Raw genomic sequence first — 26,610 nt, forward strand, 5'->3', positions numbered from 1 at the left:
GGCTCAACACACTCAAAGTGCCTCTTTCCCTTATAGCCGGGATCGAGATGATATAATTCAAAATTGGAATGCGTTATACTCTGTCCTCTCCAAATTGCCTGTATAGATGAAAAATGGTCTAGCAAGTAGAAGGGTCTTTCTTTTATATCCATCTTCTTTCTTGTGCAAGTGAGTACACTCGGAATAATAAGAACATTGCTCAAACATCTCTCATACCTTGTTTTTTTTTTCTGTCAGTGTTTTATTTTATAATAAGCTGCTCTGTGTAGGATGCTGGCTTTTTGAGCTGCTGTACTTTCCACATTATCCTTTCCCTCGCAGCTCTACTTTCCTCACTGCAGTCCCTCTTCATCTCTCCTCTGCCGCTTACAGACTGTGTTATACAGGACGTAGCCCAAAGACAATAAGCCTTCGTATACTAATGAGTTTGTCACAACATTTCTAAACAGACCCTGGGCAAGGTAGGCCGTGTGCAGCAGATCTACTCTGACAGTGACCTTAAGGTCGAGGTTTGTGGGACATCTTGGACGTACAACCCTGCTGCCGTCACCAAGATCGCCCCTTCCGGCTCCGCTGTCAGCAACGCCTCTGGAGGTATGTGCGAACATGCACTGCTAACTCAGAGAGAGCATCATTTTTAGTTTTTTGTCCTCGTTGCTTCATTGCTCTCTGTTATCTGGCACCTACATGCGATCAATCTCTGATGTTTTCCGCTCGTTTGTCCAGAACGCCTGTCTCAGTTATTGAAGAAACTATTTGAGACACAAGAGTCTGGGGACATCAATGAGGAGCTGGTCAAGGCAGCAGCCAATGGAGACTTGGCCAAAGTGGAGGACATTCTTAAGAGACCCGATGTGGATGTGAGTGCTCCAGCATTTTGATGTTTTGATATAAGGAACTGTTGAAGTTCTAGATGACTTTTTGATGAATGATTCTACCATTAAACCTATGCAGAAGATATAGGTACATTTATAATTGGAGCTGGAATACCCCTGGCTGTGCTCTGCTCTTCTCTCAGTATATTGAGGAGGCTATATTGAGGAGAGTCTCCCAGGAAACCTCTCAAAGATCCTCCCACCCCTGCACCTCTCTCAATCTGAAAGGCATTAAGGCTGGGCCCAAAGGAGGCACCAATGAGCACTGGTGTGCACTGCAGCACAGAGCCTGATTCACTCTCAGAATCAAGTGGAGATCTACAAACCCCACACGGTTGTAGATTTTGTTCTGACTCAGGCAGCAGGACAGAAATCTGTGCCTTCTATAGGTCTAGAAAAAAGATTACGTCAGTCTGCCATGCCGTCTTCACTTTAGAGAAAGGGAGACTGAATGAGTGTGTGTGTGTGTCATTGGTGAGTGCTGGCCAGATGCCCCGTTGCCTTTCAGTGGAATTATTTGCTTAAAGCTGAGCACACTGAGGCTGGCCAAGTGATTTGGCTGCCAGGACAAGAGACGTCTCGAGACTCCCAAAGGAGTTCACATTAATATTTATGCTCTGAGTTTTTGCAGTGCTGCAGTTGGTGATGAAACTTGCTCACACAACTGTGGATGCACATGTACAACATCCAAATATTTAAAACACACCCTCACCAGTCTCATCACCATGTGTTTGGCAGATCTAAACGTTAAACAGCATGCTGACATGCGGCCGTATTCTGAGTGACTCTTGATGTGTTTTTCCAGGTGAACGGGCAGTGTGCTGGACACACTGCTATGCAGGCAGCCAGTCAGAACGGTCACGTGGATGTCCTAAAGCTGCTTCTTAAACACAATGTGGACCTGGAGGCTGAGGTTTGTCTAATTAGAAAAAATAACCTGTCTCTGATGTGTGTTTCTTCTTATCGCAAACGCATCTCAGCTTTCTTTTATATTGCATTTCGCACCAGATTTCACACAACACTGAGTCATTATTTGGATGTGTCACTGTTCCCAGGATAAAGATGGAGACCGAGCAGTGCACCACGCAGCTTTTGGTGATGAAGGCTCTGTCATTGAAGTGCTGCACAGGGGCGGTGCAGACCTGAATGCCAGGAACAAGCGAAGGCAGACTCCATTACACATAGCTGTCAACAAGGGCCATCTACAGGTGGTTAAAACCCTTTTGGACTTCGGCTGCCACCCTAGCCTTCAGGTATGTATCGCTTGACTTATTTACCTTTAAGAAAATACTTCATGGCATAGCTTAGTTGCTTACTTACCCCGATTTTGTCATTGTACATGTACAACTAAACTGTGGGTGCTGCTGTGAAAGATATATAAAAAGATATATAAATGACAAAACAAGAGGATAAAAAGCAAACACTGTGTCAAAGCATGCAATAAAAAAACACACAATAAGGGAGCAAAGGTATAAATATTAAGTTACAAAGTGGCTTGAGTGTTGTGCGAAAGACTTCAATAAAGGCGCAGGACGTCCTACAGAAATTTCCACATTGTATACAACAAAACAGCAACAGTGTGGCGTTCACAGATGGTACGCAGGGCTTTCTATCTGTTAAAAAGGGAGTTTTTCCTTCCCACTGTTGCCAAGTGCTTGATAGGAGTTGTCTGATTGTTGGTGTTTTTTCTGTATTATTTTAGGGTATTTACTTACCATAAAAAGTGCCTTGAGGCGACTATTGTTGTGATGTGGTGCTATATAAATAAATTTGAATAGAATAAGCTGCTTTTGAAGTACATTGTAACACTTGAGGGGTCATTGTAGACCTGACTTGTAATTACGTTATTTAAACAGCAGTCCTTAACATAAGGTTTCCCCTTCAGGATTCAGAGGGTGACACACCTCTTCACGATGCCATTAGTAAGAAGAGAGATGATATGCTGTCAGTGCTGCTGGAGGCCGGTGCTGACGTCACCATCACCAACAACAACGGGTTCAATGCTTTGCATCACGCCGCTCTGAGAGGAAACCCCAGGTGTGTGACATGTTCAGTTTGGCGACTGTGACGAATGAAGGCTTGTTTCAGTGGAATCTGCCGATGCAGATCTCAGTTAATAACGGTTTCATATGCTCAGTGGAACCAAAATTAGAGACATGTGCATTGCTTATATCCACACACTAAATTAACCACATTTGATTGATTCATTTGTTGATTCTCAAATTCCAGAGATTAACAGGAAAGTCCCACAGAGGATTGCCTCAGTGAGAACTTTATGAATATGAATAGATCCAGTGATTAAACGCCGTATTGAACCCACACTGTGCGATACACCAAATATCTTGAAGTGTCTGTGTGGTGGACAAATCACATTTTAGTTGGTCTCCCTGCCCCAGAAATAGTGATGAGATGGTCTCAGTATATGGGTTGGTTTTTTATTTATTTATCCTGGTGATTTAACCGGCTTGTTTCTGGCCTGGCCATTTAATAAACAAAAATGTCTGTGAATTTGTTATATGTAGGAAAAACCCTGGATATATTATTCACACTTTCCTGCATGAGATTAAATTTGATGTGTCATCAAACAGGAAGAGAGGATTAATTTCAATCTAATAAACCCACACAATGCACAGAATTATTTAAAACTACAACAAGTAGGGTTTATATTTTGCTTGTTAGCAGCTAGAAGACAGAGAGCCGGGCAGAATCATTCATTATCCTCCTCTTAATGAAGGATTTGGGCTCACCACCCTACAGGAATACAGTTGTACTTAGTATAGGTCCAATAACTGTTACACTTCTTTAACTGAGTCCTTCTGTTGTCTAGATGAGGACAGTCATGGGTTAATTTTATGTGGTACTACAGTATCTCAAAGGGAATTACCAATTTCATGCTAAAATTTGCTTCCACTGAATCCGCTGCTTTTTTTTTTGTTTGAGTTGAAAACACTTTAAAAGAAATTAAAAGAAAAGTTATCTTCCTGTAAGCTCTACTTTGGTATCTCAGTTATATTGACTATTTAATTTAAAGAACTGTAGGCGTATCTATCTTTCAAAAGGATGCTGTGGTCTCCTGTGTTGACTGTTATATTGGTACAGCTAAAAACCTGGAGCGTTTGTGTTTGTTTGCACACTGTTTTGCCATTCCACGATTGTGTGTGCCGTGTGTGGAGTGGCTGCGCAGTGCAGCGGCAGCACTTCGTCTTGTCCTTGTCGGTGCTGTTCCTGGCCAGCAGGTTGCTTTTCCAGTCTTTATCTGTTTTATTCTGCTCTCTAAGCCATGAGCATATTAAAGATGGCTCTGAGCAATGACTGTCTGTATCAGGTTTATCATCCACCTCTTAAGGTGATGGAAATTGATGTTTCATCACCACGGTAAAGGGAGCGGAGCAGTTTCTAGAAAAGTTAACATCTGCTTTCCGCTGTGAGTGCTTCAGGTGTGTGTTTCCGCATGAGCGTGGTTATCCCAGGCTAAATGTCATTCCCCTTCGTTGGCATTTATTCCTTTGGCACTAGGACAAATGGAATTAAGGTCACAGGGCTGTGGAACACCTGTCAAAGGTCACAGGCCTGGTCCAGCCCCTCCACATCTGGTACCCTGTAGGTCAGATTATCTAAAGCCAGTGCCTGTTTCCTGTTTCCAACATTGATTAATTTCAGATTGAAAAAACCTCCTAAAAATCACTTTATTAATACAGAAAACTGCATTTATCAAGGCTAAAATCTGTCCTTGTTCAAATGTATTGGCAAATTTTAAATATTATAAGGATCTTACAGTTTGTGGGGCTATGTTTTATTTTTTTTCAAGCCAGCAAATACTCAGAATAATATCAGCTATAACAGCAGTTATATATATATTTCAAAAGCAAATTGCAGATCCAGTTTTATAAAATATATTATATTAATATTATATAAATTATAACTTAAATGAAATATGAAACCAGTGTTGATACACGGCATGCTCTGGAAAAACAAAAACAGGTGCAGAAATATGTTAAATGAAGTCTGCAGTGTTTCATTTATTTTCTGTTATTGAAATGATACATAACTAGCCTGCCTGCTCCTCTTCAGCAGGTAATTCCAGAGTTGATGATCCCTGAAATTCTGTAATTAAACATGATTACATAGATTCAGGGCTGTCTTTGTTGAATCTATTTCAGAATTGATTGAATAAATTGCAGAAAGAAGTGAAAATGACAGACAGGAAACTGAAAAATTGGCCATATGTTTGCAGTCCAAGTCTGTCTGTGTTATCCGAGAGGGTGAGGGCGGAAAAAATATTGCAAGGCCACCATTATCTTTTATTGCACAACCTTTAAACTTTAATGAACAACAGTAAACATGCTCAAGGAATAAATGGCACCGTTAAAAAAAAAGATATTTGCATTTTAAATATTTAAATACAATAGTCTGTGTCAGGTTTGAGAGTATATGTTAGAGAGCTGACCTGCTGAAAGATTCATTTGAGTACGGTGGTTTCTATATCAAAGGCCCTGTTGTGCTTGCTTTGCTTGTCTCAGTCCACGCTCTGTCCCCATGCCGTCAGAAAGACAAAGATATATGTCACCTTCTGCAGTCTGCCCATTTACTTTTATTTCACACTCGGGCTCCTGCAATATCGTGGAGACGGTCTACAAGTCCTAAAGCCCTCGGAAATGTCTCCCTAGGCTGAAGTGGGAGCACCTTGTCTGGCGTGTTTTTAGTGGAGAGGCAGTTGTTTTGACTGAGTGCTTAAAGAAATTCCTGACATACTTCTGTAAAAGGGGAAAAAAATATAAAAGCCTTCATGGCGTAGATGAGAGTTGCTTGAAACTGGAAGCCAATCAGAGAGCATTGAGATGGAGGATATCAAACAAAGCCCGTCAGGTTAATAAGTCCGATGACCTGCTTGTGTTTGAGCACAGACTCTTTTGGCATTCGTGGCTCAAACAAGTGTAAAATATAATTTTCTTGTTGCCGTGTAATTCCGCGACAATGCGAAAAACAATTTAAAAATGAGCTTCCTCTCTTCTGTTACGCTAAGTGATGTAAGTTCTAAACATCAAATGCTGGCTTTTGGGTTCAAGTAGAGACTGCGTCAGAGTCCCTGGTGTGTGTGTAATGTGTTATGTGCGTGGGTGGGTCTTCCAGCAGTGGAAACAAGATTGAGGAAGACACATAGGAAGAACCCTGTGGGTGACAGATGAATCTTTCAACTTGGAGTCCCAAACACTGAGACAAATCAACTCCACCAACAGGCGAGCAGCAGGAACTGGGGAGTTGTACTATATTTTACCTTGTTCATTACTCACACACAGACACGGCTGCAGCATGTTAAGGCATTTCCTCATAAATTAAAGCTAGTTGTTAAGTTTTACAATTGCTAGTAAATTGAAAGTGCTGGTATAACCAGCAGTAACATGTCCGGGAAGAAGGATTTTCTTGTGTGTTCTCCCTGTGTGTTTACCACAGCTCTAGCCTGCAAGGGGAGCCTGGCTCATCTCTGTGTCTTTCCCCCGGGCTGCTCGAAGCCAGTAGCTGCTACAATACTGTAAACAATACGATTAATAGCCCATGACTCATAAACGGGCTCTAAACAAGCCCTGCAGCGGCCGTCCGTACCCTTTTACGTGTCACCTCCTTGTAATATTTGCCCTCCTCCCTCTCCCCTTATAGTTCTCAGCTTTCTTTTAATACAGCAACATACAGGCAAAACCCCATATGGTAATTGCCTCACCTGAGGAGATGGAGGGTTGTGCAGGAGATCACACTGTGCTCTGAAATGCAGACATTTATTCCCTTTGTAATGTCGGCACTAATAGGCACCACCATAATGGTAGTATTGTAATAGGGATCCCACTTAGAAAGGAGTGGAGACATGGGTCAAATGTTTGCATTAAAACGTTTGCATGTTCAGATTTTCTTTATCGCTGACATCCATGAAACAGGAGGTTTGTTCACTCTTGCTTCTTTCAGCCTAATCGAGTTGGACCGCTTTGATTGAGAAAACTAGTGCTTGTTATGGTGCACAAATGCATTTCATGGTCATTAGTCCAATGAAAAACAATTTATAACCAAGTTTGTTAAATCAAATTGAGATTTAATCAATGTCTGTATGCTATACCCACTTCGTCTTAATTGCTTTAAATAATTAGACAAATTACATCTTTTAGATCAGTTGTGGAACAAATGATTTAGCACTGATTTTTATATTTATGTTTTATATTTTCTCTCTCTTTTTTTTTTTTTAAAAAAAAGGGGCATCTGAGGCATTTCTTACATGCACTGCAGTCCTGGGCTTTTCCAGGACTTTCCTGCCGATAGAGACGTGTGTTTGAATGCAAAGATCCGAGGCACAAGGGGATTAATCAGTTAGGTCCATTAACGCGCTAGGTCCAGAGAATAGCGCAGATACCTATTCACTCAGGTGAATTCACAGCTAGCGAAGGGTTGTCCCGTGTCCTCAAGCTCAACGTGAGGCACCATCCTCACCTAAACAAAACACACTAAATTTCCAGAAGAAAGAACGAATGCTCACTGGAACGATCTCTTGCTGTGTGGTACATGTGAAAAACGATAACTTCTGACAATGTCCTGACCAGATGCCCTTGACATTTTCTGGAGTTCATGTGTGCGGGCAGGAGACGTCCTGTGACAGGGAGTTAGGTTTGTGCGGCCTGCTTGTTCTGCACCCACAGCGAGTGAATGTGGGAGCCTGTAGCTGTTTGTAAGTGCCTGCTCCTGTGATTTGTGCGTGAAGCTTCTGTCCTCCGAAGCATCTGGCTCTCATCTACCCCAGCTAGTCTAACATCACTGCAGGAGGCTTAATGAAAAGGAGGCCAAAGAGTCTGAGTGTGCTTGTGTGTAATGTACATTGTCTAAACGGCTATATTTTGCTCCTTCTTGGGTTTCTTGCAGTCTTGCTGTTGTATTTCTTATTCACAATCTCTTTTGCAGTGCCATTGTACCTCTGCGGAGCGGCTTTTTTTTCCCCCTACCTTCCTTTTTGCCTACTCCCACCCACAGTGTAATTGACTGTTAGCATCTAGTGACAGTGAGTTTAGAAAGTGTCTTAGCAAGACAACCGTACATTCTCACACAGACATGTGAGTGGTGTATTTCTGAAATACTGCACACCGCACTTCTGTCCCCCTGCTATTTTTGAAACAGCCGTTGATAGTCTGGTGAGATTATAAATCCCTGTAGAGGCAGAGAGAGGGGAAACACAGATTCAGGAAAGGGGACCATACAAGAGTTTTGAAGCTGCGATTGGATTCTTTATTAGTCAAATGAGACAAGTTTAGTACAGTCACTGAACACTCCAGATGTTGCTGGTGGAGAGAAAGCCATAAGCCATCATCATCAAAAAGTAGCCTGCTGTTATTCCAGTGATTGTTTTGAATGCGTCACAGCAAAAGGAGCTCCGGTAGTCATCAAAGCATAGCTACAGCTGGTTGAAGGGGACCAAATCCATTCAAGAGGTGATTTGGTTCCATTTTACCAGCTTTAGCAAAGCATTGTGGAGTCACTGTGTCAGAGACAAAACACTTGAACTGTTGAAAATACAGCAATCATTTTTTATCCAAAAAAGGAAGGAAGGAAACACATGAAGACATTTAAAAAAAAAAAAAAATTGACATGTGGCTCATCACGGCATGCAAACCTACTCGCCGGGTTTCTTTTTCCTGTTTTTTTTCCTTTGCCTCTTCACATTCATCCACTCCTGTGTGACACACAGGTACATTTAGCACCCTCCACCCCATTTACCAGCACACCAATAACACACAGGTACAGTTGATTAAGCTTACCCAACTTTCTCCTTTGCTGCCTCCCAGGCAGTCTATTTATCCTCCTCACTATCTTTTTAAGTTTTATGTTTGCCCCCCTCTCAGAGAGTGAGAAAAATTGTTCCCTGAGAAAAGGATAATAATAATCTGTGGCACTGCACTTGAGTCAAATGTCCTGGAGTCATGAAGCAATTACAGGCTCTGACAGATGGGCCCTGCTGCAAGCACGCTTCTGCTTCGGTCACCGAGACGCCCAACAGACAAATGCAGAGGCATAACTACGTACACACTCTCTCACTCATACTCCTGCAGCAGCACTGAGGGGTGTCAAGTCACAACATTCATTTAAACCAGTCATTTAAGTCACGGGGACTGATTTGCAGTATAAAGAGTACTGTGAACATTGAACAGTGACTGAGGGCAGATTATTTTATGTCTCTTTCGGGGCTCCGTGGTAGTACAGTATTGTACAGTTTTGTACCTAAAGTCATTACAGTGTTCATATAAAAATGATCAAGAGCACCCACGTGGAGAAGTATGTTTCTAAACTTATTGTAGTTGTTGCTAATTATGAAATCATTAAGAAATTTCTGCTATCGTAGAGACATAAAACAATCTCCATATTTTAGCCATGCATAGGGGTGTTATAGGGTTTTCTTTAAAATCTTAATAGCTGCAGTGTTTTTTCTTATTTGTGCTGCAAAACACTTGACTCGAGCACCCGTGCTGCATTAAAATGCAGTCAAGTGACATTTGTTTGGCACTTTTTTTTATATTTCATTCCTTCACAGTGCTAACAAATGTCGAAACAGCTGTTATAATTATTGACTTTTCCTGCCGTGGCACAAATTAGGTTCTCAGAGTGGCTGGCGACAGCTGAGGGATATACAGGACTGCTTGTAGACAGGATGGAGGTCAACATAGGGCCAGCTTGATATGGCACACCAGAGGCAGGTCTATTTGTAACATACACATGCACGTTCACGCTTGCTCACATACACACACGTAGACACACACTGTCCCTCAGAGTCAGGTGGCCGGGCCGCTCACCTCGTCTAAGGGCCATAACAGGGCAAAAGCACGGGGGGGACGACAGGCACTTAGCATTTGATAATGTCAGCATCTGCTGTGTTTGTCACTCAGACAGCAGGTCATTGCTATTGAAGGCCTGGGTGAAACATGCAGGCGTGAGCCACACAACCCCACCTGCCTTTGATGTTTTGACAGAAAAGACAGAGAGACTATGATCCACATGGGTATAAATGCAGGGGAAAAGGCTTAAAAGCCTGCTTCACTCTGTTTTTCTCAAATTAATAAAGAAGTTGGTTTGTATTTTATTTTCGATTGGGATTGAAATGACCTTTTCTGTTTGCTAGTTTCTCTGTTCCTCAAGGACTTCTTATAAGCTAATTTGATTCCATTTAGCAGATAGTAAAAACTGCAATCGACAATTAAACATTGTTCAAATTCTCATGTATTTAAAACGTTGCAGTATTCCTCATACTCGGAGAGACAAAAATTAATCCGAGCAAAACCCAAATAAGGAACGAATTTATAGAATACAAACAGCTGTATGGCTTAAATGCGTATAACAGTAGATAATGTGTTTATTGCACTCCTATCTTCTCTGCTTTGATTTTACTTTTATTCAAAAGAAAGAGAGTAAGTCAGGCCTTCACTTAGCATATTAATGAGTTCATGTGACAACAGCCTATATACTATGGTTGCGTACATACTCCACTGCAGGAGTTTTTATAGAGGGATTTTAAAGGCGTTTATCCTGTCTTTTCAAAGGTTGGCTTCATCCACATTTACTGCAGAAAAGAGAAATCGCTAGTATGAATTTATGTTCTTTAAAGTTAAGCCACTGAACTTGGTTTGATAGTTATTCACTTCCTTTAACACACTTCTTTTTATAATTAATATATCTTTCATGTGCTCCCTTTTTTTAATCTGGAGCCAAATTTGGGAGAATTGTGTATATTAAAGTGGGTTAAAGGGTGGTAAATCTGTGCTAAAATTGGTACAAGCCTTATATATGATCCAGACACGGGCTGCAGGGGGGGTCAGAATAGGTGAGAGTGTTAGATATGAATAGCTCTCCATGCAAACGACTCCCCGCCTCCCTCTTTCCCCTCCTCGCTTCATTTCTCTCACTGCGCTTCTGCCTATGTTCTGTTGCCTTTATTTGTTTGAAACAGTTGACAATTGGAATCAGCTGACAGGCCAGAGTTGACCCTGATCCTGCATTGTCACTTTTTGATGGTCTAATCTGGCTGCCATACAGCCCAGCAAAGCATTTGGCAAGCATAGCAAACGTGAACAAAGAGCACAGAAATCAGAGAAAGGGAGGGGAGAATGGGGCAGCGGGGTTGATGTGGGGTGGGGATGTCGATAAGGGCACTAGCATAAAGGAAGGGTGGCCATAGTTAAACACACAAGGTTGTCAACTCGGAAGCTATATGATACAGCAATAGGTTAGAGCCGGGTTGTGACAGCAGCAATAGCGGCCACAGTTCATTCTGCCTTCTCAGCAACAATTTACCGCTCTTCAATTTTTTTTTTCGTTTGGTTGTTTTTTAATTATTATTATTTATTTTTAAAGAGCCAGCAACCGTGGCAGGCTGCTGGTTCAATTCACCTTGCTTTCTTTCCCCACTTGAACTGTGCTGCAGCACTGGAAAAGATTATGGTATTAATGGTCCAACAGCTCTAGCATACCACTCGCTGCTCGCTGAAGTTGGTGCTAAGTTGCAGCTGGCTGAATTTCAAGGGCTGTAATGCAGCAAAATCACTCAATAATGAAAGGAAGCTCTGTTCATATGACACTCTCACAAGGCAGCTGCTCATAGCTGGTGTAGGCTGCTGTCAGAGCCTAAAACATGGTTGCAATCATTTTATGCCAAGTAATTGTCAAATGAATTGTTAACGTATCTTGGATGAGAGATTTTTATTGGCCAAGTCAGCCAGTTTGAGAAAGCAGAAACTTCCCTACAGCGAGTATTGCTGCAGTGAGACTGCCCAGAGACAGTATAGCTAATGTATAAGCCTCACCACTTAGATTAATTCACTCTTTTCCTGCCTCACTTTTACCTTTGTTTGCTGTTTTTCTTTTCACCATCTGACACAAAGCATAAACGTATCCTGTGACAGTGCTGCACATCAGTTTTCCAGAACGAGGGCTCGAACCTCACCAAGAATACATACTTCTTTACATTCCATAGCTATCATATGTTCATATGGGTACATAAAGAAGTATGTGCACCAAGGAGGTAATCTTAGATATGAAATTTTCTCACCTCTTTCCAAGGTCAGGAAGTTAGGAGCAGAACATTTTTCCTCACCGTTCTCTCTCTCCCAAGTATGGTAGTCTGCACTGTAAGGTGACTTTGAGTGTAAATTCAGTTCAACACTCAAGGCTTTCCTTTTGGTTGCCATGTAAGGCTGAACAGCCAGTCCCCCCGCCCCTGAACATAACAGAAGTTTTAGAGTCCATACCATAGTCGACTGTCCCAGTGACCCCTGCTGTCCTCCAGGCAACTGGGAGAAACCAGGAGGCTCAGAGGGAGGAATACAGCTTTTTTTTCCTTTCTTTTTTTTAAGGCAGTCAAAAGGTGGCCTTTTTCTCTGTCCAGGAAAAATGTTGAGGAGGTAGATTTTAAGTGGTTGGAGGTTTAAAAAAAAAAAAAAGGCAGCAGCAGCAGAGTAGATAAGAGTTTTCTCCTTGGGGGGGAAAAGGAAAAAAAAATGTGTTGTAAGGTGCGCTCGCTCTCGTATGACGATCATTTGCTGTGTCCTGGGAGCAGGGGTGCACCTATAAGCTGAGCGGTCCCGCTGACATACTAAACATATCGCTTCTCTCCACCCACTAGACCCTCGCTTCCTCTTCTCCACACCATCATTTCGTTCTCTTATTACACCTCCCGCCCCGCTTTTGGTGTCCTTTCCCCCTTTAACCACCTCTCACGGACCGATATGTACCGTCCCCCCTCTCTCTCCTGTCCCTTGTCTCTCTGGTGTCAGCAACGTCCCCAGTGGCTAACTGGAGCGCTTGCTGATGTTTGAAAATGAGGGTGATCCAAGTTGAACAGGAAGCTATTGTGAGCAGGATTTGGGCTTTAGGCACAGAGGCAGGCCATAGGTCACATGAAGGCGCTAATGCCCACTCAGCACTTGTGGATTGGTCCTGGTCCCCCCCAGCACACACACACACACACACACACACACACACCGTCATCGCCACCTCTCTTTCTCCCTCCCTCTCTCTCTCTCTCTCCCTCTCTCTCTCTCTCTGTTAATCATTCCCTTTACCACACATAGACTGTTCTTGCGTCCCCCTTTCCCTCTGATCAAACCTCACTTGTCTGTGTTTACAGTGGAACCAGCTGTTTTATTGCCGGGTGGACCAGATCAATAACCATTTGCATGATGGTGAGAATTGTACAGCAAGTCTCTAATGAATCTTTGCCCCGGACCAGCACATTCCACAAGTCGACACTGCCTCCAACCACACTAAGCTAGCCGGCAGGCTGAATGCTGAGGCAGTGGATGCAACAAAAAATGGATTAGGGGAGACCAGCTTAGGTGTGAATTTGGAGACTAAGGTGGCCAAGGAGGACTGAATAAATGGGAAAAGTGGTGCAATGTTTTTGCAGTTGAAGCGTTTAGAATAGTAATGAGGGTAGGTGTAAGTGGAGGTGACTGTTGTTCTCAGCACGAAGATGGGGTTGGGCAGGTGGATGAGCCTGGTCCTAAAGGTGTGACGTCCTGCTTAGGAAATGTCACAGCTGCCCGAGAGAGAGTGAGAGGGAGTGAAATTCCTTCCTACACAGGGCACGATGGAGGTTGGGGAGACGTGAACCAGCAAATTAGCCCAGTGGTTGTTGTGTCTGTTCTGGTTTTGGCGATAGCACTGCAGTATTGTGTGCCCTGCATGCCCTGCCTAACCTACACCAATCTGCTTCAAAAAGAGAGAGAGAGGGGGAGAGAGAAGAAACTGGGTTACTACCCTAAGTGCTCTGGGTTCAGCCAGTGACACACATCTACTCAGCCAGCCATTGCTGCCCAATATCCCCTCCCACCATTCCCCCTCCTTCCTCCCACATCTGTGTTAATACACTTCTCACAGCTGTGTGCTGTCAATCCGCTTTTCCTCCTGTTCAGAACTCATGACCTGCCCGCTGTTCATTATTCTGATGCTTCGTCATTCCTCTGGTCACAATTCCACTCTTCCGCCACAGCCAGTCAACCTTGGTCTCAAAGAGTGCGACGCATCCTCAAACTTACCTCCTATCAATTAAGAAAGGCAGTGATCACCCCCGCCCTCTGTTTAGTTAACAATTGGTATTAAAAAAGAAAAAACATCAAAAAACAAAAACAGGAACCAAAAAGACAACAAAAGACACTTCAAAAGTCCCAGCAATTTAGTATCCTTTAGTCATGAAGACAAAAAAAAGGATCTTGGAAGGTGTCGGATGCAGAGGGCGAACTGTGGATAAGGAAACGTCTCCACACCAATGCAGGTCTGAGTTAACGAGTCCGTCATTAGGTAGCGGCAGGGCTGCAACCATGAAGCCTAATGAGCCAAAGAGCTGTGCTGCTGCAGCATGTCCGGCCAGTGCCAGGAACACAAGAGAGGGAGAGAGAGCAAGACAAGGAAGGGAGGGAGGGAGAGAGAAAGAAAAAGATGAGAGAGATAGAGTGGAGAGTGTGGGGGGGGGGAGGGAAAAAAAGGGCTAAAATCCATGTGGACCACAGCAACTCCCCAGCCCTGTTTCACCTCTTCCTGCATCCTCTTCCTCTCCGTACTTTTTCTTTTTACAAAGCCTTGATTTTTTTCCTCCCTTTTTCTAATGACAAGAAGAACAAGAGAAGGAGAAGGGGAGGGAAAAAAGCCCAAAGGTGTTCTCTGGTTAAGTTCTGTCCCAGTGCTGCTGCTGCTGCAGAACAGCACAGTCCTCTCCCCCTTTCGACTACGCGTCTCACAGGCAAACCATGCGGTTAATAACTGATTGCATCCGAAGAAGAGAGCGCAAAGAGAGACAGGACGGGGGGAGACATCAAGGCCCGTCAGGGGTAAACTCCGTCCAAAAGCGATGGAAGAGCATATATTACCTGTCAGATCAGTTTCTTATCTGAGCCGCTCCTCCTCTCTTCCCCTTTCCTCTCTTCCTTCTTCCCGTAGTGAAGAGAGCCATAATGACCTAGAGAGCGCTCCAGCTGCTGCAGCCATCGTGTGTGCCGGGTGCACGCCTGACTCGCTGAATCAGCTTCTATGATTGGGGGGAGGAGGAGGGGTGTTGGCGGGGCGGGTTGAGTGCCAGAGTCAGGGAGGGGGGAGCAGCGGGCATACACACATGCACGCACATTCCCACACAAACACAAGTCATACCTTTAGAGGAGGAAGACGTAGAGCTGACATGAAGAGATGCTATTTGAGAGGAAGAAAAAAAAGGGGAGAAGAGGGAGAAAAGGAGGGGTGGAGTGAAAAAAAAAAAACTGCAGCACTCTTCTCTCCATCATGTGCATTCTGAGGGGGAAGAGCTGGGAGGATGCCCTGATCGGTGGATGAGGCAGAAAGTGTACCAACCGTACTCCCACCCTGCCTTTTTCTTATTCCATCGACACAAGCGCAGCCCCAGAGCTTTATTCTGCTCCTAAAATGCGCTTTTATTATTCAGTGGAACTTTACACACAGCAGGTTAGATGAGGGGAGTTTACTGAATGTTTGAAAGCGGAAATGGGATGGAGGTATTTACAAAAATAAATAAAAAACTGAAAGAAGAAGAAGAGCAGCAGGCTGTGCCTCTGCGGTAGAAGACAGCTGTACTTTTAATAGTTGCTTGTGATCCATGCAAGTTTGATTAGCATTGTCGGAGACGAGAGGTGGAGGATGTTGCAATATCACAGCGTATACATTCCAGTGCATTGCAAGGGTCACCTTTGTGTGGCGAGTGGATCAAATTGAGATGCTGCTGCAGTTAGGAGGAAGAACACACTGGCAGCAAGTTGGGGGCAAGGGGCCAACTGACCAGTGGCTCCACGTCGTGGAGGGCTACGCTAAACGGTTAGCACTTGGTGGGAAGAGAAGCATTCGAAACATGTCTTGGCCCCGTTTTGCCGGGCTGCTCCTGTGTCTTGTCTCACCACCTCCCTGACCATATTTAGTCAAGCAGTGCAAAAAATAGTTCCCGCTCCACTCCACTCTCCTCTCCTCTCCACTCTCTCCATATCCCCCCCTCAGCAACTGTTGGCTGCAGGCTCCGGGAAGCCTCCCCTCCAGCTCCCAGCCTATCGATTCCACGGGCCTGAAGGGAGAGAGAGGCGCGTTAGTCCAGCTAGCCCCTGCTACCATTTGCTGCGCTATTTTTAGTAGCTCCAAATAAAGTGGTCTCCCGTGCTTCCACTTTTGTATTCTTGAAACCTTCCCCTTCCCCTGCTTTACATCCTTACCACCACCGCCTCCTCTGATACCACCCCCTCACTTCCCTGTGTCCTTTTGACCCACCCACACTCTTTATCATTTTTTTTTCTTTCTTTTTTCTTTTTTTAAATAGATGTAGAGCAAGCTGACTATGGTTGAGCTTCTGTCTTCTCACCACTATACTTAGAATAACTGCAAAATTCGGAGGAGTAAGGCTGACTGTGTAGCGCAGAGATTAGACTACAGGAAATATCGTTGTTTATCTATTTATATATTTATATGTAACATTCCTGGCAGTGCAGGAAGACAAGTGGAACCCTTACCTCTGAGGCTCCGAAAAGTTTGTGCTGCTTTCTTTTTTTTTTTTCTTTTTTTTGAGCTCTCATTAATTTTCAAGTGTCTTTTTCAAGCTTTCCCGAGGCGCGACCACAGAAGAATCTATTTAATTAGTTGGTCTCATCATGGTGCACATCTATACTGTACGAAAGCACCGTCCTCAGTGCCCTCCCTCTTTTTACTCTCTGTTCTTCTCTGTTTTAAACTTCCAGATTCTAGCCTCCCACTGGTACCTCCACGAGTCCTATTACTCTCCCCACCTGCATTTTAACAGCAAAAAGCCGAATGTTAAGAAAGCTAATGTTTTTGCATTTCATTGTCTTCTCATGAGGCGGAAAAATTTCACGCAGTTTGCTAGTCCTTTATTTGATAAGCTTTTTAAGAAGCTCAGTCACTTAGTTACATCTCAGACCCTTTTCATTGTGGAGATAATTCTGCATAGATTTAAGTGTGTAGTGTAAGTAATGTATTGGCACTGCAAATGATAGCTTTTCAATTAAAAGAAATGACCATTTTGCTGGCTAAAATGGATTTCAAGCTCAGAACTTGACCACGGCCAATCAAGGCTGGGAATTGCAGCTAGATAAATGACTGTCCCACAGTCTCTCTGTTTGCAAACCACTTCAAATTGAATAAATGGTAATTTCAGCCTTTTTATGTACTCTGTTTAAATTTACACACAGTTAATGCACTTACTGTTCATGCACGTCTGGGCGTGTGTTTTTATTCTCTCCCCTAAGTTGGTTAAGGTTTTTGTGGCTTCTAACAAACTCCGCCGAGGATGCCCTTGTGTGTTATGTGTATCCCCCTCCTTTGGGTCTCCTCTCTGCCTGTTCCAGCTACCCAACCCACCAGTTTAATCTCAATTACATCCCGACATCCCTCCTGCCCCGAAACTCTGCGGCATGGCTTATATCTTCCCTCCATGATGAATAGCACAGGGCTGAATGTTTAGCTGAGCAGTTAATCGATCAATAAGAAAAGGGTCTACTAATGGATGTGCTTTGTTTCACTGGATGAAGGGGTGGGTGCGCTTGTCCTCTTCATGATTACCGGTTAGGACATATCTCCACTCAAAAAAAAAAACAAAACTTGTAAAATACTACAAAAAATATTCAGCACATGTGTTAAACAAATGCAACATTTGATTACATCTGATAAGACATTTGCACAAAGAATAAGTAAAATATTTTAATGTTTTTCTGTATTTCCTCTATAAATTAACCTTTTTAAATAGAACAAAAATAAAGGTGTAAACTTTATATTTTTTATAGTTTAAATTTTTTTTCTTCCTTTAAAAAAAAAATTGTGATATTAAAGTACAACAATGATGTTAGGTCAAATATATCGTTATAGCACAGTACTGGTAAAAACACAAGGCCTCATGAAAGCCTCAGTTCACTTCAGTTCACTACAGCAGTCATCGGAAAATCCTTTAAACTATGAAGTAAAGAACCTAAAATATTAGAGAGAACCTCAGTAATCAATTGGTCGTCTATGAGCAAGTAATTGGCGTTTGTGGGAACGAAGAACTCACTTTTAATAGGAAGAGATATTTGACAGAACCGGGCTAAGCCGTCTGCAGAGACCGCTTGAGGGTGAAGAGAAAGAGAAGAGAAAATAGGCGAGCATGGAAAAGTATGAAAAGGCCCCCAGCTGCCTGAGCCTGTAGCAGCATAACTAAGGGATAGTTGAGGGCCATGGTGGGATGATGATTTAGCACAACTGGCAAAGTAAGACCTGCAGTTAACTCGTTAATTCCTAGTCTGTCACATTTAATACATGAGTATTTGTCAGTTTTTGAGACTTCTGCATCATCAGTGTGATATGCCCTACCCTCCCAAAAGAAAACTCTAAATAAATTGTAAAATATATTTTCAAGCAATAAATTGCAAAAACAAAAAAAGTCTGCATGTAGCAAATATGATACAAATTAAAACTCATATATGCAAATTCTTATTTAATTTTTTTTAAATTATCAGTTCAATAAACACTCCATTTTCAATTTTTTGGCAATTTTATTATAGTTCAGATTTCAAAGGGTTGAGAATTTTTGACTGGACTTTTATGTTGAAATTATTCTACATTCTTGCTTGTTAGGTGAGATGCAATGCAAAAACAAAATAATCAATGTCCCATTCTTTTAATTGTTTTTGACGACTGTCAGGCAAACATTTTTCTTTTAAATTCAATATTAGTGTCACTAGAGGGAATCAGTTATTTTCCTGAAGAGAAAGTTGCAGTGACCTGTTGTCATTTTGAATTTGTGTATTTATTTCTCAGCCCTGTAACGTACTGGCAACCTGTCCAGGGTATATCCTGCCTTTTGCCCCATGACAGCTGGGATAGGCACCAGTACTTCATGACCCTGAATTGGATAAGCAGAAGAAAATTGTGGATGGATGGATGGATGCTTCTTTCCAGTTGGCGTTAGGAAGAGCTTTTGCACCTAGTGGGATTCCAGCTTCACAGGGTATATCACAAAGCGTTTGTAATGTACTGTTAGGAAGAGGGGATTCGCAAGTTTCGCATGGTTGCTGGTTGTTTAGCATTCCTTTACAATGAGGGGGTTTGTAAAAGTCCCCCCCCCCTCACATAGCAACAGCATTGATTTCACTGACTCCAGACATGCTTGCAAAACTGCTGTGCGTACAATTGTAGGTTTTGTATGTAAAACTTTATATTCAGCAATGTATTCCAAAATTTACTGCAAGCATCTGTGACCATTACTTAAAAGAAAAATAGCCTTTTGCAGTAGGACGAGTCTTTTTCACATGGTTGTGGAATAAATGTCTCTTAATAAGCGTTATGTATTTTAGGTTTGTTCTTATGATCGTCAATCCCTACGAGAGCTCATTTATCAGTTTACCTAAGTGAGAGGCAGGTTTCCTCTTGGATTGGGAAGTTTTGCACTGGGAATTCTGGTTTGTTTTGATGGTGTAACATCTGCTTTTTCGCTGAGCTTCAAGCTGGCCTGGAAGTTTTTGTTCAGTCTTTGAGTATATCTTAATTTCACCTTTCTGTGTACCTTCCCACCAGAGAACATCATATAGGGATTAAAGGTGCTTTTAATAAGTTCAGTTTGTGCTTTTTAAGTACATCTTCATGCTCATTTTCCATGAGCCTGGGCCTTCCCTGTGGTTATGTCTATATTAAGCTGTCCAAATACAGGATGATTTGCATCCACATTAGTGTTTTCACGGAGATTTATGCCTCCGTGAAAGTGACAGCGACAGCCGTGTCCAGAGGAATTACGTTTTTGGGTTGTCCATTCGTCTCTTTCTCAGGTATGCAAAAGATTTTTGCCAATTTTATACAAATGTTGGCTTTGGCTTCACTTGTACTGTAAATCCTCCCTCTCCCTCACCTCTACCCTAATTCCCTAATTGTCCTGTGTTTATTGTTCTCAGTTGGTACTATTGCCCCCCAAAAAAGGTCACGCTACAACGACCATAGGACACACAGCGGCATCATAACAGAAAACATTGACGGTATCTTTTGAAATTTGGAAAAATTTGGCTGGGAAATAACCTGAGAGAACATTTTGGAGGAGATTCAAGACTTTCTTCATCAGTCCACTCTGGCACTCATCCCCTGATCGTTACTGGGCTTATTTTAAGTCATTACTATGTGAAAGTTCTGTTTAGCGTATCCACACTGTTACACTGCACTGGCCCTTTTCAGATTTACACCCTCTGGGGATGTCTTTGTGAAAGCTCAGTTTTCAGGTGGATAAAAATACTGATTTAGTTTAGAGAAAGCGGTTAAACAGAGTAAAGATGTTTACGATTTTAACCATCTTAATTTCGACGTACTTCACCATCAGCACCTCTCTTCTCCCTCCTCCCACAGCTCCCTGCTTTTGTGTCCTGTCCCCCCACACCCGCCTGCCTCCTTTTCCCTTTACACAGTGCATCATTTGAAGAGGTGAGGCTGTTGAGCGCTTGGAGGAATAAAAGTGATTTATGAATAGGGCCAACCTACCTGGGTGCTGGAGGGGGAAGCCAGTGGCAGTCAGCTTCTCTGATCCAGTAGCCCATTGTTCCCTTCAGCCTCACTGCAGGGGAGGTTCCTCTGCCTCTCTGATCTTTTACCGTGGCTTACTGGTGCCACTTTTTTTTTTTTTTACCAATAAGTGACTCACAAACTCCACAGATACCTTCGCACAAATGCCTGTGATCCACGGCCATTTTCTCATCCTCAATTTATAGCTTATGATCTTTTTTTTTTTCTAGAAGGAAGGATGCAAACAACCCATGCACTCTGCATAGGTTTTATTGTTGTGCTTGGCCTAACCTAACAACAATTTGACTTTCTGATTTTAAAGATTGTTTTTATCCTGACTCAAGAGAGCTTGTATAGACACAAAGATGATTTAGCGTTTGAGAACAGTGTGAAAACTTTGTCACAAACTTTGCAGACTTATTACGTAATGATGACTGTCATGAACGTCATATAATTTGGTCAAAATTAGTGATCTTCCTCAGACACAGTGACGCATCTGTTAGTCTTTTCAGTTTTATCTGCCATTTGCCATGTTCAATCCAATGTACACAGTAATATTAGATCATTCCTGCTTGTGGGATGTTGGGGGAAATGAACCTATTTACAGGTGGGCAGCTACAGTTCATTAAAAGATAAATCAACACTGCGATATTTCAACATAAACCTAGAAATCCACACCATGCACACTGTGCACCTTGATTTAAGATGCTGCTCCTGTATTTTGTAATTATTTAGGCCTTTGTTTTATTTTATTCCCCTGGTTGTTCATTTAGGCTCTGCATTGTGTCGCTGTATCCTATTCAATAGTTAAGTCACTGAAGTGAGAAACCATCAAAGATGTAGTGCAGTGACTGGTTCGTGCAGCGAGCCTGGGTACCACTTTGCTGCAGCATGCACTGTGAGTTACTTGAAAAGTCCCCCAATTGTCCACCTCTCTATGAGCTGGGACCACTCCAACAGATCAGCCAGAGGACACGCTGATACAAGCCCCAATCCCCCTATGACCAATCAGAACGCCCACACTTCCTCCTAGGGTTGGGCCAACAGTGGCTCTGAGCCAATAGATAAGCTCAGCCATGCTGTAATGCTCTGTCTGTCCTGTGGCATGCTGAAACATTGAGTCCTGGCTGCTATGTTGCTATAGCACATGCAGGGAGAGGGAGGGTTGGGGGTAGCGGAGGGAGGGGAGGCATGGATGGATGGATAGAGGGGGAAGAGAAGAAATGGGGGATGGAGGGAGGGAAGGAGGGAGGGAGAGGTACAGCCCATACGGAAGGGACTCAAGGACATAAAGAGCTTTTGGGAAAGTGACTATAGCATGCAAAGAGAAATGCTTGCATTGTGAAGCCATTGTACTAACTGATGGCATTTTTTTTCCCTTTTTGCCCACTTGCCAAACCTAGAAAGAGCAGGATTTATTTGTGGCACTTTAAGTGCCTCAGCAATGCAGGTAATAAATATGACAGAGCAAGGTGATATACTTTCACAGCGCAGCTGTCAGACATCTTTAATATTGTCTCCACCACTTAAAAAACTAGTGTAGTTTATCTATTTATTTGATGTATTGGAATAAGTAATAGAATTTATTTGTGCATTAGGTGACACTTTAACACCAGTGATTTCACATTGGTTTGTGTTTTTAGGAAACATTGAGCTTTGCTGCTTGTTTCGTAGTTTAGTGAACACATGTAAAAAATTACTGTAACAGTTCAATATTGCTAAATACAGTTTCATGCCACACAAAACTGAAGAAAACTTGCTGGTATGTAACATTTTATCCAGCTGGTTACTTGCTGTCAGGTATTTCTTCAGTTCTACTTTATACATATATATCGCTGCATTTTTTTTAAAATTTTTTTTTACACATAAACTTTTAAGTCAAATTTCATAAAACTTGGTAGAGAGGTGACGCATCAGCAAAGTAAACTGATATAACATTTTTGATGCAGCTCCTAATTGCCCTTTTTTACTGTTTAATAGGGCATTGGGTTAATTTATGTTAATATCTTCCTGCCCTCAGATAACTGAGTGAGGTTTTCAGAGAGCCAGAGTTATACAGATAACCAAACATTTTGAATTTCTTACATTTTGTCATTTATCAAAATTCTACTAGTATCATACAGTGAATATCATTATCATCATCCTAGATTGTGGTTGGGAATGTCACAATAAGTATTTTTTAGGATTCAAATTCATATCTCTGAGACAGTACTGAGTATCACTCTGAGAGAGATGTAATTATTATGTGTGGTTAAATGTGCTTTGTCTTTGCTTAGCTTTCCATGTCCAGTTAAGGTATACGATTTAATTTTTTTTCTTTTTTTCTTTTTGTGGGTATTCGTAATCTTAATGTACTCTGAGGGACACATTCAGGTCAGTGTTCAGATCAAAACGAAGCTTAGCTGTTGAATAATGCAGGCCATGTTACCTTGGTAACCCGTATGGACACTGAAGTCAATGGCTCCATGTAAATGCAGCACGACAGGTCAGACGGGATAAGAAGTTCTGTTAGTTTATGTCTCCTGGTGTGTTTGTGCATGTGGCTGTGTGGATACTCGCGTGATGCTTGCATGCTCAAGAAAATTGGCTTTCATTTTGTGGAGGGAAAAAAAAACATTATTGGGATTAGGCAGAGTAGCCTATGTGGAAAATTGCTGTGGAAAACCTTCATTGCAGTATCTGTGCAATGAATCATGAGTCTGGATCTATGGGGAATCTGTTGACGTTTCCGTGCTGTATGTGTGTAATGTACAGTACATTCATATAAGCTCTATTTCCCCTCCATTAACAAGTTGGCTGTTAGACATTTTCTGTGCTGCTGTGGAACATATGGCCTGTTGTCTCAGTGCTTAGGGAAGGCAGTAGCTGATACAATGTCCTTTGATCCCCATTATTTTCCACTGCAAACAATAGATTGTAATTACCAAACTCCTCCTTCAGCCACAGCGTCGTCTTCTGCTTATGTGCCTATAAGTAAAAATGCCGAAGAAGTCAGACTCATCTGCTGCAGCACTGCAGTTTGTTTGTGTCACTTTGGATCTGCTCTGCCAATTACTGTGGTAGAAAAATTGATGGCGCGTTGTCATCATTTTGCCATCATGCTTGAGGGGGGATGCTGTCAGGTTTCCACTAATACAGCTTAAACCATAGAGAAATGAGTGTTTCAGGGGAAATGTGGGGCTTATGTATTTGTGACATGGTTGTAGGCATAAAAAGGTGGGAGGTGGGGTCGGGAGTCAGGAGTGATTTAAGGTGTAGATTTTCCCTGAGCCTGTAGATCATAGGGGCCTCTCAGACTGTCCTCCCATACAGTGACAGTGGCCGGCTGATGAGTGGCTGTCGATCGAAGGACTTGCAGAGTGGCCGAATTCTCCACCGCTCTGCAGAACTCGTAGCCAGTCACTCGTTTCTATTTACTGCTTTGAGCGTGTATCTGGAAAGGCTTGTAGTTAATTATACCAAGCAGGAGTATATCTAGTTTCGGTTCAAAATAAGTGTGAAATAAGCTTTATGATTAAAGCATGACCAGTATCTCAGTCACAGCAAAATAATTGTTAATCAGGAATGAAACACTGGCCTCACAGATTGTGCAGTGTAGATGTTGCTGAGTGAAAGAGCTTTAGCCTAAACATTTGAGAAGCATTCAAAAACTTCCTACAATCACTTTAGTCGTTAGCAGATTGCTGTAGTTTCTTGTAGACTTCATTGAAAACATCCACTTGTCTGCAAAACAATCTGAAGTTAGTCGCTGAGCATTAGTGAAACTGTGAGAAGTTTAGCACAAACCATAAACGGAGACTGTTCACTTTCAACGTCACACTTGCTAGTGACAAAAGCAATCACAAGGAGGGTTATGATGCTGCACCCTCTTTTTCGGCCAATTTCACCTAGCGACAGCCAGCAACCACTTGCCAGCCAGTTAGGGAATTTGCTTTATTTGCTAGCAACAACCAGATCCCAGATGGGGCTCCAATTAATCTGCAAGCCTGCGTGATTGAGGCCTAACACAAGCAAGAGAGAGTTGTTGCTTTCAAGGTTTATTATACTTCTATGTGAATATAACCAACTATGTTAGCAATGCACCAATATATTGTCCAAATATCAGCATTGACTGTTATACTTGTTTAAAATATATGTACCATCCTGGATTTTCATATTCACTAAATCCTTTAAAAAGAATACAATCACTTTACTAAAAGTAGAGAAGCCAGTAAACCAAATGAAATAAAAATATTAGAGTATATTAGACTATTTACTGTGGAAAATATTGAGGATGACGCACCATCCTATCCTACATGTAGTAAAACAGGCCCAAAACCATGATACTAACAACATGCTTTTCATAGATGGTATAAGATTCTTCTGGTGCAATGCAATGGTATTATCATTCCCAAATCTGTTTTAGGATTCAAAATGTAATGGTTTATACATTCGCTTAAAAATTGAAAGATCCCTTGTTCGATCTCAGGAGGAGACACAAATCCCTCTGGGGTTGCTCAAAGAAGGGCAAAATTCTGCCAAATTAAACATGTGGTGCTTCCTGGTGTGGCGACCCCTTGTGAATAAGGGAGCAGCTGAAAGTAGCTTCTGTTTTAAACAGAATTATAGATCCAATGACATGTCAAAGGGTTTGGTTATTGAATCCTCATCGTCGAGTCCTTTCTTCACCATATTGCACCCTACTTGTGACTTTTTCTACAGACCCAGGTTTGAGGGGTCAGGCTGACATCATTTCCATTTTATAGACTTTTAACAAGCCACTTCTAATATTTTCACCAGTCATTTATCCCTTTGCGGAATTGGGCTATTTGTAAAATTACATAAGGCACAGAAAAGTTAGAGAAACATATTTAATTCTTTTTTTTTTCTTTTTTTTTTACCATCATGCATACTGTGCGATTTGTTTTAGCTATTCTGATGTTTCTCCAAGTGCTAACATTTATGGATGCATTCTCTCTCCAGCACACTTTCTACTTGAGGGTTTTTGCTTTATCACAGGCAGGATTAAAGTAAACATATAATTACATTATTTCAGCAAAATTCCCTCCACGTCTAAAAATTAGTGGGTTGGGGGTTCTTCCATATGATTTGCCAGTCACTCTTTTATATTTCAATATTGAGTTCTTTTTCCCAGCTTCCCTTTATAGATGCGGTTGAATTTTTAGTATTCATTAACAATCCATAATAAAATGATGGTCTAATTCTCATTGCACTTCCCTTATATGCTTTATTCTTTTAAATGATATAATTTGCTTCCATCGAGGACTATCACAGGAAGTCATGCCTACCAAGATCACATTTTTCCTTCATATTTTGGACAAATGCCGGCAAAGGGTGGAGTGCCCACTCCGGGTCGGGGATGAATTCCTGAGTTCAAGTATCTCGGGGTCTTGTTCGCAAGTGATGGGAGAAGGGAGCCGGAGATCGACAGACGGATTGGTGCTGTACCGGTCTGTTGTGGTAAAGAGAGAGCTGAGCATAAAAGCGAAGCTCTCAATTTACCGGTCGATCTACGTCCCTACCCTCATCTATGGCTGTGGGTAGTGACCGAAAGAACGAGATCGCGGATAAATGAGCTTCCTCCGAAGGGTGGCTGGCCTCTCCCTTAGAGATAAGGTGAGAAGTTCAGCCATCCGGGAGGGGCTCAGAGTAGAGCCGCTGCTCCTCCACATCGAAAGGAGCCAGCTGAGGTGGTTCGGGCATCTGACAAGGATGCCTCCTGGGCGCCTCCTGGGTGAGGTTTTCCGGGCATGTCCCACCGGGAGGAGGCCCCGGGGCAGACCCAGGACACGCTGGAGAGATTATATCTCTCGGCTGGCCTGGAACGCCTTGGTGTTCCCCCGGATAAGCTAGAGGAGGTGGCTGGGGAGAGGGAGGTCTGGGCTTCTCTGCTTAGGCTGCTGCCCCCGCGACCCGGCCCCGGATAAAGCGAAAGAAGATGGATGGATGGATGGATTTTGGACAAATTATTAGGCTCCAAGTTGTTTTCCAGAATATTCCAATTTATTTCTTTGTTTTACTAACGTGTGGTTTTAGTAACATTTACATTTGTGTCATTTGTTTCACATTAAGTGGAATTAATTAACCTTTCTTAAACCTTTTTTTCATTGCATTTGTCAGTCAACTATTTTAATAAGTCTTTAATCAGTGGGTTAATATACATTTTTTTTCTCCCTGCTGTCAAAATACTTGCACTAGTCCCGGT

The 26,610-nt window shown here is 42.4% G+C and overlaps 1 protein-coding gene across 5 annotated transcripts in view; it reads left to right on the forward strand.

Moving 5' to 3' along the window:
* Window positions 1–26,610, forward strand: part of mib1 (MIB E3 ubiquitin protein ligase 1) — a 61,350-nt gene that overhangs the window by 16,964 nt on the left and 17,776 nt on the right. For all 5 annotated transcript variants that reach the window (XM_063461377.1, XM_063461378.1, XM_063461380.1 and 2 more), the window contains 5 exons: window positions 450–594; window positions 727–860; window positions 1,681–1,788; window positions 1,931–2,128; window positions 2,761–2,912. In XM_063461377.1, coding sequence (XP_063317447.1) covers window positions 450–594; window positions 727–860; window positions 1,681–1,788; window positions 1,931–2,128; window positions 2,761–2,912 — 737 coding nt within the window. The remainder of the gene's footprint in view (window positions 1–449; window positions 595–726; window positions 861–1,680; window positions 1,789–1,930; window positions 2,129–2,760; window positions 2,913–26,610) is intronic.

This window comes from Pelmatolapia mariae, linkage group LG18 (assembly GCF_036321145.2).
Source record: "Pelmatolapia mariae isolate MD_Pm_ZW linkage group LG18, Pm_UMD_F_2, whole genome shotgun sequence".
NCBI classification, from domain to species: Eukaryota; Metazoa; Chordata; class Actinopteri; order Cichliformes; family Cichlidae; genus Pelmatolapia; species Pelmatolapia mariae.